General features: G+C 51.8%; 1 protein-coding gene across 4 annotated transcripts in view; it reads left to right on the top strand.

The window, feature by feature from the left end:
* A4GALT (alpha 1,4-galactosyltransferase (P blood group)) overlaps positions 1 to 14,601 on the top strand; it is a 27,477-nt gene extending 12,876 nt beyond the window's left edge. The window contains exons 1-3 of one of the 4 annotated variants that reach the window (XM_047742428.1): positions 9,556 to 9,682; positions 10,394 to 10,514; positions 12,082 to 14,601. In XM_047742428.1, coding sequence (XP_047598384.1) covers positions 12,128 to 13,189 — 1,062 coding nt within the window. In that variant the 5' untranslated portion in view covers positions 9,556 to 9,682; positions 10,394 to 10,514; positions 12,082 to 12,127 and the 3' untranslated portion in view covers positions 13,190 to 14,601. The other 3 variants (XM_047742429.1, XM_047742431.1, XM_047742430.1) reach the window with 3 other exon arrangements.

Genomic DNA, 14,601 nt, shown 5'->3' with positions numbered 1-14,601 from the left:
GGGGTCTGCTTCTCTCTCTCCCTCTGTGCTCACACTCTCTCTTTCAAGTAAATAAATTTTTTTAAATCTTAAAAAAAAAAAGAAGAAGAAATATAGGTATTTACTCTTCTTTAAATATTTGGTAGAGGGGCGCCTGGGTGGCTCAGTGGGTTAAGCCGCTGCCTTCGGCTCAAGTCATGATCTCAGGGTCCTGAGATGGAGCCCTGCATCAGGCTCTCTGCTCAGTGGAGAGCCTGCTTCCCTCTCTCTCTCTCTCTGCCTGCCTCTCTGCCTACTTGTGATCTCTGTCTGTCAAATAAATAAATAAAATCTTTTTTAAAAATAAATAAATAAATAAATATTTGGTAGAGTTCGCCTGTGAAGCTGTCTGGTCCTGGACTTTTGTTTTGGGGGAGCTTTTTGCTTACTAATTCCGTTTCATTACTAGGAATCAGTCTTTGCAATTTTTCTATTTTTCCTGATTCAGTTTTGGAAGGTTGTATGTTTCTAGGAATATGTCCACTTTTTCTAGGTTGTCCGATTTCTTGGTGTATAATTTTCCATAGCATTCTCATAAAATCCTTTGTATTTCGGGAGTGTCAATCAATTATTTCTCCTCCTTCATTTCTGATTTTATTTATTTGAGTCCTTTCTCTTTTTTTCTTGATGAATCTAGCTCAAGGTTATCAATTTTGTTTTCGATTTTTATGAATGCTTCATTGCTCTTAAAAAGAAAGTCTAGGATAGAGTTTGATGTAGTATAGAAACTTACTCATTATTTTATCTACATCTTCTGAATTCTTATTTATATTTGATCTACTTATTTCTTGGGCTAAGAGAAGGGGATTAAAATCTCTTATTCGTGTGTTTCAATCTATTTATCCTAACATTTTGTACTTTCTAATTCCTGGAAATTGCTGCAGTGTTACTTGGTACATTGTAAATTATACCTTCACATTCTATATGGCCCTTCTTGGGCTCATTTAGTGATGGTTGGCTTGAATTCTCAGTCTTGTTTCAAGATCATGGCCTCAGCTTTGTTTTTGTTCGTATTTGTCTTTCTACCTTTGCTCTTTCTTTTACTTTCAACTGTTCAGAATCCCTCTGATGTATATCTCAATATCTCAGATACAGGATAGAGTTAGATTTTTTGCTTGGGATCTCAATCAAAAATCTTTCTTTTCATAAAGATAAGTGAGTTAAGCCTGTTTACATATATTGATATCGCAGGTTTCTCATTTCAATGTCATATTGTGTGTACATATGCAGATATGTCTTCATCCATGTAGAAGGGCTATATTCTTTACTCTTTCACTGTGTTTAAAAAAAAAAAAAGTCCCATGGGGCGCCTGGGTGGCTCAGTGGGTTAAGCCGCTGCCTTCGGCTCAGGTCATGATCCCAGGTCCTGGGTTCAAGCCCCACATCGGGCTTTCTGCTCGGTGGGAAGCCTGCTTCCTCCTCTCTCTCTCTGCCTGCCTCTCTGCCTACTTGTGATTTCTCTCTGTCAAATAAATAAATAAAATCTTAAAAAAAAAAAAAAAGTCCCCCTGATATCTGGGAAAGCTTGTGTTTTTGTTATAGTGGCTACCTTTATATTTATACCTTTATATACTACTTAGTTTCTTCTTTCTGTAGACAGTATTGTTTCTCTTCTAGGAACAATAAACTTGTTTCCTCTTTTTGTTTCCCTTGCCCTTGTCATTGTACCATTTCAGCTGACACTGTACTGAGTGATGAAGGTGTATCTTCTTTCCGTTCTAACGCTCCCAGCAGTTCCTGGTCAGGTGACACTCATGACAGTTGTCATTGCCACAAAAACCTGAAGAAGTGTCAGCAGCTAGGGAGAACATTCTGGACACAACAGTGAAGCACTTTTGAGAAATGCCACATGGCCCACACGTGATGGGTACAGGAGGTGATCCTGTGTGGGAAAACCCCATGATCGAGAGTCACGTGCTCTTCCAACTGAGCCAACCAGGTGCCCCTTGGTCAGGTGATTGTAAAATCTGACAAAACCATTTTTTCAAGATCAAAATTCTGCATGATAAGAAAGCAGACTGACATTGTTTAATGGGCAGCATTTTCAGTTTTTTAAGTGGGCACATAACAATGCGTCTTATTAGATGCGGTAAAATCGGCAGTGTTACCCTCTTGTTGCCACCTTTGTACTTTAAATGTGCTTAAACTTTTACTGTTGGATTTTTTAGCTCTTACTGCTCGAGATTAAAGATGAGGTAACCACAAAGCGCATTCCACTTTCAACCTCCTTTCCCCCTTGCCTGCCAAGTTTGGGGTAGTTGTATCATTTCCATATTGTCTGGGTAGATAACATTTTCATTCCATCTGTCCTCTTTATTCCTCCCCTTTCTTGGGAGAGAGAGGGTGCCACAGTTAAATACATTCAGTCCTCTTACTACAGTTCTTCCAAGCACCAGCTTGGTTGGCTGAAGTTGATTCTTTGGTTTTCCTCAGAGGAGCAATCTTGCCTAAGTCCTTATACTTTGAAACTCTTGACGTATAATCTTTACATGTATTTATTTTTTTAAAACGATTGTGTGTAGGGACGCCTGGGTGGCTCAGTTGGTTAAGCGGCTGCCTTCGGCTCAGGTCATGATCCCAGCATCCTGGGATCGAGTCCCACATCGGGCTCCTTGCTGGGCGGGGAGCCTGCTTCTCCCTCTGCCTCTGCCTGCCTCTCTGTCTGCCTGTGCTCGCTCGCTTTCTCTCCCTCTGTCCCTGACAAATGAATAAATAAAATCTTTAAAAATAAATAAATAAATAAATAAATAAAAATATTGTGTGTATTCATTTGAGAGAGAGAGAGAGAACGAGAGGGACAGAGGGATCGATTAAGAGGGAGAAGCAGGGGCACCTGGGTGGCTCAGTGGGTTAAAGCCTCTGCCTTCAGCTCGGGTCGTGATCCCGGGATCCTGGGTCCTGGGATCGAGCCCCGCATCGGGCTCTCTGCTCAGCGGGGAGCCCGCTTCCTCCTCTCTCTCTGCCTGCCTCTCTGTCTACTTGTGATCTCTGTCTGTCAAATAAATAAATAAAATCTTAAAAAAAAAAAAAAGAGGGAGAAGCAGACTTCCCAAACCCGATGTAGGGCTCGATCCCAGCACCCTGGGATAGAGACCTGAGCTGAAGGCAGACACTTAGCCAACTGAGCCACCCGGGTGTCCTGTAATCTTTATATTTAAAGAACACTGTGGCTCTAGGTTAATCTTGGCTTAGGCTTCCTTTCTCTGAGGACCCTGTAGGTGTTGTTCCACGGTCTTCTGTCTTTAAATGCTTTAAACTGCTGCAGAGAAATCAGATGCCAGCCAGATTCTCTGTCCTTTGTCCGTGCCTTGAGCTCTGTATGTAGCTCCCCAGAGATTTACCTTTGTACCTTTAAAGCCCAGTGATTTTACTGTCCTGTTTCTTGGGATTTACTGTTCTGGGTCACTGTTCTGTAGCACATGGTGTGCCCTTTCAGTTGGGTGTGTGAAATTAGGCCTTCCCCTATTTCTGGAAGGTTTTCCTGAATTATAATTCCAGCAATTTATTCTATCTGTTTATTTCTCCTTCGGGAGGTCGGTTGTACATGTGTTGGATCTCCTCTGCAGTCTGTTTCATCTTGTTTTGGTTCTTTGATCTCTTTGATTATTTCTGCTGAATTTTGTGACTTTTTCTCACTTTAATCTTCGTAGCTCTTCCTGTACTTTTTCTGGAATCTGTTCTCCTGGGTATTTCTTACCATCAAGTCTTCGTTTCTGAAATAGTCTTATATTTTCCTTCTAATTTGTTTCTGAGGTCTGTTAGTTCTCACATCACATACTGTCTCATTTCTTTTTTTTTTTTTTTTTTAAAGATTTTATTTATTTATTTGACAGAGAGAGATCACAAGTAGACGGAGAGGCAGGCAGAGAGAGAGAGGGAAGCAGGCCTCTTGCTGAGCAGAGAGCCCGATGTGGGACTCGATCCCAGGACCCTGAGATCATGACCTGAGCCGAAGGCAGCGGCTTAACCCACTGAGCCACCCAGGCGCCCCTACTGTCTCATTTCTTGCTGTCACTTTGACCATTTCTTCTCCAGCTCTTGTATTTCTGCTTTTTGGTCTGCCTGCATAGCTGGGACTACTTTTATTTTTATATATATATATTTTTAGGGACGCCTGGGTGGCTCAGTGGGTTAAAGCCTCTGCCTTCGGCTCCGGTCATGATCCCAGGGTCCTGGGATCGAACCCCGAATCAGGCTCTCTGCTCAGCAGGGAGCCTACTTCCCTTCCTCTCTCTCTCTGCCTGATTCTCTGCCTACTTGTGATCTCTCTCTGTCAAATAAATAAAATCTTTTTTTTTAGGATTTTTGTTTTTATTTATTTGACAGATCTCTCTCTGTCAAATAAATAAAATCTTTTTTTTAAGATTTTTGTTTTTATTTATTTGACAGATCTCTCTCTGTCAAATAAATAAAATCTTTTTTAAGATTTTTGTTTTTATTTATTTGACAGATCTCTCTCTGTCAAATAAATAAAATCTTTTTTTTAAAGATTTTTGTTTTTATTTATTTGACAGAGAGAGATCACAAGTAGGCAGAGAATCAGGCAGAGAGAGAGAGAGGAAGGGAAGTAGGCTCCCTGCTGAGCAGAGAGCCCAATTCGGGGTTCGATCCCAGGACCCTGGGATCATGACCTGAGCCAAAGGCAGAGGCTTTAACCCACTGAGCCACCCAGGTACCCCAATAAAATCTTTTTTTAAAAAAATATTTTTTTCTTAAAGATTTTACTTTATTTATTTGACAGAGAGATTAAAAGTAGGCAGAGAGGCAGGTGGGGTGGGGAGCAGGCTCCCTGCTGAGCAGAGAGCCCGGTGTGCAGCTTAATCCCAGGACCCTGAGATCATTACCTGAGCCGAAGGCAGAAGCTTAACCCACTGAGCCACCCAGGCACCCCTTTTTAAAATTTTTTATCTATCTATTTGAGAGAGAGTGAGAGAACGAGATGGGAGAGGGCCAGAGGGAGAAGCAGGCTTCCTGCTGAGCAGGGAGCCCCATGTGGGGCTCAATCCCAGGACCCTGGGATCATGACCTGAGCCTAAGGCAGATGCTTAACAACTGAGTCACCCAGGTACCCCTGTTTGTTCTTTTTTAATTCATGCCATAATTTTGTATTAGAATTTTTATCATTTTGTGGGAATATTTTTATGGTGATTTTTCTTTGTACATAAGAGAACATTAGTATTCCTTTCCCTTTTCATTCTTGGTGTATCTTTGTATGGACACTATTTTTTTTTAATTCCTTTAACCATTTTTTTTTTTAAATAATCAAATTGGTTGAATTTTCCTGGATCAGCATTTAGTAGGAGGTTTTGGTGGAAATTGGGAGAGAGACCAGGCTACTTCTCGAAGTTTCTCCATTTTTACGGAAATTGATTATTCCTTTACAATATGACCTTCCTTGGGGTGCCTGGATGATGCATTTGGTTAAGTGTCTGACTCTGGTTTCAGCTTAGGTCATAATCTCAGGGGTCCCAAGATCAAGCCTTCTTTTTTTTTTAATTAATTAATTTATTTATTTGACAGACAGAGATCACAATTAGGCAGAGAGAGAGAGGAAGCAGGCTCCCCACGGAGCAGAGAGCCCAATGCGGGGCTCGATCCCAGGACCCTGGAATCACGACCTGAGCCAAAGGCAGAGGCTTTAACCCACTGAGCCACCCAGGTGCCCCCAAGATCAAGCCTTCTATTAGGCTCTGGGCTTAGCATGGAGTCAGCTTGGGATTCTCTCTCTCTCTCCCTGCCCCTCCTGTTGTGTGCTCTCTCTCAAATAAATAAATCTTTTAAAAATAATAAAAAATAAAATAACATATGACCGTTTTCTGGATCCACTGTACTTGGACCTCACAGAACACAACTGGCTTGAATGGGCCACCTGCCTCCAAATTTGAACTCTCCCGGTTCACTTGGACTACAGCTCACTCTTCTGACTTAACTCATCTTTCTCTTAGAAGTGCTAATTTCTGTCAGCTTCCACTTCCGGTAGCCTCTGCACCCTGTTCCTCCCCGGCTCACTGCTGTATCTGGTGGACTCAGGAGCTTTGGGCCTCATTTACATGTGAGTTGGGGTTTATGGGTTTTCCGTGCCCTTAGTGTCCCTAAAGCTGAAGCTTGTGGTTTATTTTTCTGTTTCCTGTGCTTTGTATGACATCAGCAGAGGAGGAAAGATTCAGAACCAAGAATCTGCCCTGTTCCTTTTGGAAAAACAAGTCTCTACCTCCCTCATTTTGTTGGTAACCTTGCCCAAAGAGCAAGCCACTGTGGACCTGATTCTGGATTTAGAACATCTTACGGGCTTCAGAGAAGAAACATTGTATAAGTTCTGCTCTGAAAACAGCTGTTTTATAAAAATCACCTTCTAGTAACTGTAACTCCTACTTTTTTTTTTTTTTTTTAAGATTTTATTTATTTATTTGACAGAGATCACCAGTAGGCAGAGAGGCAGGCAGAGAGAAAGAGAGGAGGATGCAGGCTTCCTACTGAGCAGAGACCCCCGATGTGGGGCTCGATCCCAGGATCCTGGGATCATGACCTGAGCTGAAGGCAGAGGCTTTAACCCACTGAGCCACCCAGGCGCCCCTAACTCCTGCTTCTTAAGTAGAAATATTTACTTATGACTCAAAAGATGGGAGAGGGGTACAGGGCCAGGACTGCGAACTCTTCAAGCAGGATTTTCAAGATCTAAGTTTTTATTCTTCCCACCAAGGAGGGTCTGAGTTCCTGATCCTGTCCTGTCTCCAAAAGTATCCCTACTTTCAGCTTGGTAGACTTTTCCTTCATCTCTTTCTTTCTTTTTCCCCTGTGTGTGTGTGTGTGTGTGTGTTGGTTGGTTGATGTAACAGGAAGTCTAGGATTTACCAGCTTCAGGAGTAATGATGACATCATCACGCATCTCTTTCTCTCCATTTCTTGTCTCTGCCAGCCTCTGGGCGAGCTTCATTCTCTGGCAGGCAGGCAGGCTCGCCCTCCTGGCTCATGGCTCCATCTTAGCGCCTCCATCAGAAAGCATGTGACTCTGCTTGGCCTGGATTGGGTTAACGTTTCCTCCCCGAGCTGCTCACTATGTCCTGGAGAACATGGCACAGTCATTAGGCAGACTTGAATCGTGTGCCCACCCCAAGAACTAGAGAGTGAGGTCTGTGAGGTGAAAGGGGTTCCTCAAAAGAAATCAGGATACTGTTGTCAGAATGGATGCTGGGCAGGCAAAGCCAGCAGACAGCCACCCTGTCTGCACTGGGAATCACCAGTGCAGGTAACATCTACCCCTTTTCTCTGGCCATGCAGCGAGGCCCACTTGGGGTCCAGAGGAGCTGCCATTCCAGTGATGTTCCAGGCAGTGTGTGACCAGAGGGTGGTTCTGAGATGCCAGGACAGGGGGGATATATAAAGCGGTGTTTTGGGATAAATAGTGGCCTGAGAGGAGATATGTCGTGTCCTACCCCCTGCGACATGTGACTGTGACCTCCTTTGGAAAAAAGGGTCTTTGCAGGTGTTAAGGATCTTGAGACGAGGAAACAATCCTGGCTTAGTTAGCCAAGTATGGGCCGTAGTCCATTGACAAGTGTCCTTGCAACAGACAGAGGAGGAGAAGAACATACGTGGGAAAAGGCCGTGTGAGCGCAGGGGCAGAGGCTGGAGGAAGCAGCCCCAGGCCTGGGCGGGGGGCAGGAGCGGGGCACTAGAAACTGGAAGGAGCAAGGAACAGTTCTCCCCTAGAGCTCGAGAGGGAGTCGGGTCTGGCCAACACCGTGGTTTCAGACTTCTGCTCTCTGGAGCTGTGAAAAAAGTAGGCACCTGTTGTGGTCATTGGTCTCAGCAGCTACAGGAAGCCAATACAGGGAGCAGATCAGAGTCTGGTCCCTCTTCTGTTTCCTTGGTTTTGTGGTTTGTGACTTCTGCTGGGCTGTCTGCTTCCTGAAGCATCTCCAGGAAGACCTGGGGGTGGGACAGTCCTTGCTGGTGGACGGGGCAGGAAGGGCTCCCTGAGGGCACCAGCTCCACCCTCCATGGCTGTGTGACCCTGGCAGAATCCCTGTCCCTCTCTGGACCTCTGGGAGCCAGTCAGCACCCATCCCAGCAGCCCGCGGTTCGGCGTGGACCGTGTCTGTCCATCACCGTGACTCTGTTCCGGTCATGGTCCACCAGCACCAGGCTGAGCTGGATGGACACGGGAGCCGAGGGAGGTCAGAGGTAGGGTGGCCCCTACTGTGGGCCATGAAGGAGGGACAATTATCAGGCAGAGAAGCCATTTCTAGGCACTTGGACCTGGTCCCTGACACCGGTGCTCCTGACTGGGGGGGCCGGGGGGCACGAAGCTGGTGCTGAGGGCCCAGTGAGCAGGGAGTGGTCAGGCCTTTAGGCCTTTGACCTGCCAGCTGTGTGCTTCTCACCCTCACTTCCGCCCGAGCTGGATCACGGGGGTCCTGATGATGGGAAGCCGCAGAGGAGCTCAGAGCAGGGTGGTGGCCACAGTCAGCAAGCTAACTGGAAACGTCTCCCTAGGGCAGGGAGGCAGGAGGAGGCAGTGGCCACGTGCCAGGCTCTGCTGACAAGGGCCAGGACTTGGGCTGCAGCTGTGAGGCCCATCCCGGGGGGCCAGGAGCATGCTTTGGACCTGAGGTCACACGGGGATTGGGCTGTGGCCAACTTGGCCCTGTGCACAGTTTCTATTCCTGGGTCTTGGGCTCCGGGACCAAATAACGACACTGCTTGGGACTGGCACTCTCCACGGGGGCGGCTGCGGGCTCAGGGGGCACATCTGGCCTCCCCAACGGGCCCAGACCCCACCCCACCCCACAGAAGAGCCAGATCACCCCAATGCTGCGGGGCCCCTGGGAGGCCGAGGCCTCGATCTGTATAACTCTCTGCCCACTCCTCAGTGTGGTTCACATGGGGTTAAAAATACTCAGGACCAAAATAGCCTCTCCTGGCAGGGGAACATGAGGTTCTTGATTTCTAGTGCCGCTGCTGCTCATGACCCAGCCGGGGATCCCAGGCCGTTCCCCGGCTCTCCAGCCCCCTTTCCTTGCTCACACGCTCATGACTGCTTTTGTCATTTGCTGATTTGCTGACTCGCTGACCAGCCTATTCATTAATTTGCTCATTCATTCATTCACTGATTATTCATTGATTCCTGCCCTCGTTGATTTGCTCCTTCCTTGACTCACTCACCCACCCACTGAGTCTTTGCTCGGTGACTGTGGACTGCATCCCTGGGGCCCTCTACTCTAGATGCTGAGGAAAACCAAAAAAGACCCGTCCCCGTGGGGTGACGTTCCACATCAGTAACCCACACAAATGAGAACGAAACGTCCCGTACGGCAGAGGAAGTACCGGGGACAGTAAACTCCAGAGGAGGCCATGAAGGGACAGGGGAGGTGGAGTTTTGGGGCCTGGGAGGCCCCACAGGAAAAAGATGATTTTTTTTTTTTTTAAGATTTTATTTAGTGAGAGTGAGAGTGAGACTAAGACTGAGAGTGAGAGAGAGAGCACAAGGGGGAGGAGGGAACAGGAGTAAGAGAGAGAAGCAGACTCTCTGCTAGCAGGGAGCCCCATGCGGGGCTCAATCCCAGGACCTCGGGATCATGACTTGGGCCGAAGGCAGACGCTTCACCTGCCGAACCACCCAGGCGCTCCAGGAAGATGATTTCTGAGTGAGAACAAGAGGGAGGTAAGGGACCGAGCCAGGTGAACAGCTGTGGGAAGAGGGTTCCAAACAGAGGGGACAGTGAACACACAGGCCCTGAGATGGCAATATGGGGGCATGGGTTTGAGAAAGAGTGAGCAGGCCCAGTGTGGCTGGGAGAGAGCCGACGACCCGGAGAGACGCAGGGTGTGAGGCCGGGATGGGGGTCATGCAGGACCTGGTGGACCCGGGCCTCCCACATCACTGAGGATCTCAGCAGACAAATGACATGGCCTGGCTAATGTCCTCGGAGTGTCCCTCTGGCCGCCAGGCGAGTGAGTCCATGAGTGAGCAGATCAGTGAGAGGGCCAGTCCGTCTGTGTGTGCCTACTGTGTGTCAGGCTCTGAGCCGGGCTCTGGCGGGGAAAAGGTGCACAGGGCCCTGTGTCGCTTCTGGAGGCCCACCTGGCTAAGGCCCTTCCATCAGTGTCGCCCTCCAGGAAGCCACCTTCCCCTGGCTCCACTGGACCATTTGCTGCATTTCAGCGATCACCAGCCTTGCCCATGTCTGTTTCCAGATGCCCCCCCTGCCCGCTGAGAGCTCCCCGGGGGCAGAGCTGCACCTATCTCTTCCTTCCTCTTAAGCACCCTGTGGGGCCGAGAGAGATCACTGAGCCAGTGACACTGTGTGGCTGGGGCGTGAGGCCTCTGTGAGCCCGCCGCCCTCCTCACTCTGTGTCTCGCCATCTTTTGCAGATGGATTTGTGGGTGCGGAGCATTTGTGGAAGGGCCGTGTTCCTGTCGGCAGAGGATTGTGGCTGCTGAGCCAGGGCGTGTCTCCGGATCCCTACCTCGCCGCCATGGGCCACCCAGGCTGGTCAGTTACCAGCCAGTGACGTCACCGCGGGTCCCAGCCTCCCACCAGGAGGGCAGGCCAGAGGCTCAAGTCCCAGCCTCCTGGCACTAGCCTCGGGCTATGAGACCCTTCTGTCCTGGGGAGGGGCTGACTCCAGCCCCCGTTAACCCCCAGGCTGCGTGCCCAGTCCCTCCATCCCTCTGTGTGTCCACGTTTCCTGGCCTCTAAAGGAGAAACAGCCCAACCACCCTTGGGGCTACGGAGAGCCAGAGGGGGTGCACACGGGCCCCAGGAATTTAGAAAGTGCTGGGTAAATGGTGGCCGGGGTTCCGTGAATAGCAGTAACAGCCTGGGTAAATGCGTACTGAGTCCCCGAAGTGCCAAGTGCATTCCCACGCCCCCTGTGCCACTTCTCTCCCAGGCTGGATGGTGGCCTGGCTTCAAGCCCCCGCCCCACCACTTGCCTGCCCTGGGACCGTGTGTGAATCACCAGACTTCTCGGTGCCTCGTGGTGGTTGGGACAGTGATCCCCACTGCATAGAGCAGCTGGGAGGATTTAGAACATTTCATGTGTGTGACTTCCTGAGCAGGCCACCTGGCACGTGTGTGGTGACAGTCAGCCCTTTAGTGGGTTCCGGTGTTCTCGCCTGCAGGTAGGAAGTGTGAGCTCAGTGAATTGCCCCACGTCTTAGCTGGTTCAGGCAGACTTAAGGTCCTGTGCCTCCCAGGTGCTCCCGTAGCCCTGCCCTTGGGGACAGAACCCAGGCCTGTTGCATTTCCCCCAGCCACTTGTAAGGCCCCAGGATGTTCTTGGCTGCTGGCCAGGTGGACATCACCAGGAGAAGGGTGAGGGTCGAAGGGCAGCAGTCCTAGGTGGGATTACTGGCTTGCAGCACAATCTCCCTGCCCCTCTCCTCCAGACCTGTGTCTCTAGGAAGCACGGCCCAGGGTAGAGGCTGGGAAAGCCAGACACTTAGGAGACTCCACTGTGTCTGAGCCAAGGGCTTTAGGACCCAGCATGCATCCCTGGGTGCCTGGAGCCCACCAGCCCTCCAGGCTTCAGGTGCCAGTGCCCAGGCCTGCCCAGGCCCCAGGCTTTCCTGCTGAAAAGCCCGAAGGCTACTTGGCAGTGTGCCCTCTTGGAGCAGCTCCAGGCCTGGCTTGTGGAATTGAATGGGGCTGAGGGGTCCATGTGCTAGGCATCAAATCACGGGCTGCCAGTGGCCCAAGGGGCCCAGGCCTCACCAGACAAAGGGGTCCGAGTGCCACGTGGCAGAGGCATCGCTTCTGACAACCCTCGTCTGTGCCAGACCCTGGCCTGGGGCATGATGGCCGTGTGTTGTAGGTAGCACTGGCTCAGTTCCCGGGAAGCTCCCAGGTGTGTCACAGAGAGCAAAAGGGACTCTTCCCAGCCTGCGGCCTCTGGCCTGCCATTCCGCTTTGCAGGTGAGGAAGGAGGTGGCACTCGGAGCCAGCAGGTCCGTGGGCTTTTGGAAGCTAGCACTGGCCATCACTGGTGCTTGTGGGAAGTGATCTTGGGGCCGGGGATGCCCGCGGTCTGCCCGAATGTGACACTCGTCTCTTACAGACCGGCCAGTTCCTGCCGCGGGCGCTCGGCGTCATCTGGGGAGAACATGCCCGGGGCCCCTGAGTGCCTGCTGCGGCTGCTTCGGGGCGCCCCGAGACAGCGGGTCTGCACCCTGTTTCTCATCAGCTTCAAGTTCACGTTTTTCGTCTCCGTCATGATCTACTGGCACATCGTGGGAGAGCCCAGAGGCCAGAGAGAGTTCTCTCACTTGCCTGCCGAGGTCCCCTGCCCCCGACTGGTGCCCCCTACGCTGCTGTCCAGCACCCCGCCCCCGGGCAACATCTTCTTCCTGGAGACCTCAGATCGGACGAACCCCAACTTCCTGTTCATGTGCTCGGTGGAGTCGGCCGCCAGGACCCACCCCGAGTCCCGGGTGATGGTCCTGATGAAGGGGCTGCCCGGCGGGAACGCCTCCCTGCCCCGGCACCTGGGCCTCTCGCTCCTGGGCTGCTTCCCCAACGTGCACCTGCTGCCGCTGGACCTGGAGGCGCTGTTCCGGGACACGCCCCTGGCGGCCTGGTACGCGGCCGGGTGGCACCGCTGGGAGCCGTACGCGCTGCCCGTGCTCTCCGACGCCTCCCGCATCGCGCTCATGTGGAAGTTCGGCGGCATCTACCTGGACACGGACTTCATCGTCCTCAGGAACCTGCAGAATCTGACCAACACGCTGGGCACTCAGTCCCGCTACGTCCTCAACGGTGCCTTCCTGGCCTTCGATCGCCACCACGAGTTCATGGCGCTGTGCATGCGCGACTTCGTGGCCCACTACAACGGCTGGATCTGGGGCCACCAGGGCCCGCAGCTGCTCACGCGGGTATTCAAGAAGTGGTGCTCCATCCGCAGCCTGGACGACAGCCACGCCTGCCGCGGCGTCACCACCCTGCCCAGCGAGGCCTTCTACCCCATCCCCTGGCAGGACTGGAGGAGGTACTTCCAGGAGGTCAGCCCCGAGGAGCTGCAGCGGCTGCTCAAGGCCACGTACGCCGTCCACGTGTGGAACAAGAAGAGCCAGGGCACACGCTTGGAGGCCACGTCCCAGGCGCTGCTGGCCCAGCTGCAAGCCCGCTACTGCCCCACAACGCATGAGGCCATGAAGATGTACTTGTGACAGGCCTGCCGGGGGCACCCTCCCCACACCACTGGGGGTCCTGATGGAGGAGAGCTCCCAGCCACCTTTCCTGGCGGGGGGCGAGATGGGAGGGCCCAGGACAGAGAGGCCCTAGTGGCTACAGCCTAGGATTCGGGGCGGGCTCAGGGGAGGGTGGGCAGCTGTCAGCCCCAGAGGTGTGCTTGGAGGACCCACTGCAGGCCCCCAGGTCCGCTCCCTCCCGGGCGAGGCTGGTGGGACACCCCCCAGCCTGTGTGCTTTCTCAAGGGTGCAGGCAACGAGTGGGGGGTGGGGAAGGCCCCAGCCCAGAACCCGCTGTCGTGAGCGTCTGGGTCTTCTGGACGGCACACCAGAGCCGTGCGCATTAAAGCAGCTTCTGGGCATCTCGGGGCAGCCAGCCCAGTGGGGGCCAAGGTGCCCACAATGGGAGCATGGATAGAAAAACCCCAGAACAGGGGTAGGAAGGAGAGGGGGTGGGGGAGGCAGCAGGGGTGCACACCTGGCCTCATGAGCCCGGGTTGGGGGTTGGGGCTGGAGGGGCATTGCTCTTTCCTGCCTTTGGTTTCTTTGTCAGAGGCGCTGAGTGGCTGAGCTGGCCTGGGGAGCCCTGCCTGCTCACCCCATTCTCTTTCCAGAGATCTTGCAAGGGTGACGTGCACCCGCTGGCTACTCCAGGGCGTGGGGGCGGGTTTTATGAAAACCAACCCCCATCCTGCCTACAATAAACACAGGATAATAAACATAATATAAGCGGCTCCCAGACACCGAGTGCTTGGTGGTTGATAAAAGGAATCCACTGCACAGGCCCACAGTAGCCCCATTCTGCAGATGAGAAGCAGCTTGGGCCAGAGGTGGTCATGATGTGCTTGAGGTCACTCAGCCCTGCCTGGAGAGCAGAGTTCTGGGCCCCTGGAGGGTGGTGGTGAGGGGCAAACAAGAGACCACAGGAGCCCATTACCCAGTAGGTGCATGCTGTCCCCAGGCCTAGAGGGGGAAGGTGTTAGGGACTGTGGGGTCCCACCTGCCTCACTTGGATGCCTGGCTCAGATCCTGGGAGAGACCAGAGGCTCCCTGCTCTCAGCGCCAGGCCTGGGCCAGAGGAGAATGCTCTCTGCCAGGTGCAGCCCTGGCCCCGGCTGGTTTGCACCGAGGAAGCCCTGTCTGAGAGCCGCGTGCTCCAACCAGGCTGGAGAAGCACTTCCGTGCAGGACCAGGGGTACTGCCAGGAACCCTGGGGCTTGGCAGGTTGCTCTTTGGCAGCCAAGAGGGAGATGTTCAGAGACCTCTGGATTCTGCCTATAGACTGTCTTGGGCAGCCTGGTTAGGAAGTGAACTCCCTGGCTCTAGCGGTATTCAAGAACAGGTGATATTTTAATGACAACAATGGATTATATGTCCGTTATATCTCCAAT

This window comes from Lutra lutra, chromosome 8, assembly GCF_902655055.1.
Source record: "Lutra lutra chromosome 8, mLutLut1.2, whole genome shotgun sequence".
NCBI classification, from domain to species: Eukaryota; Metazoa; Chordata; class Mammalia; order Carnivora; family Mustelidae; genus Lutra; species Lutra lutra.
Note: the sequence above shows the minus strand (reverse complement) of the source record. Positions and strands in the feature narration are given on the sequence as shown.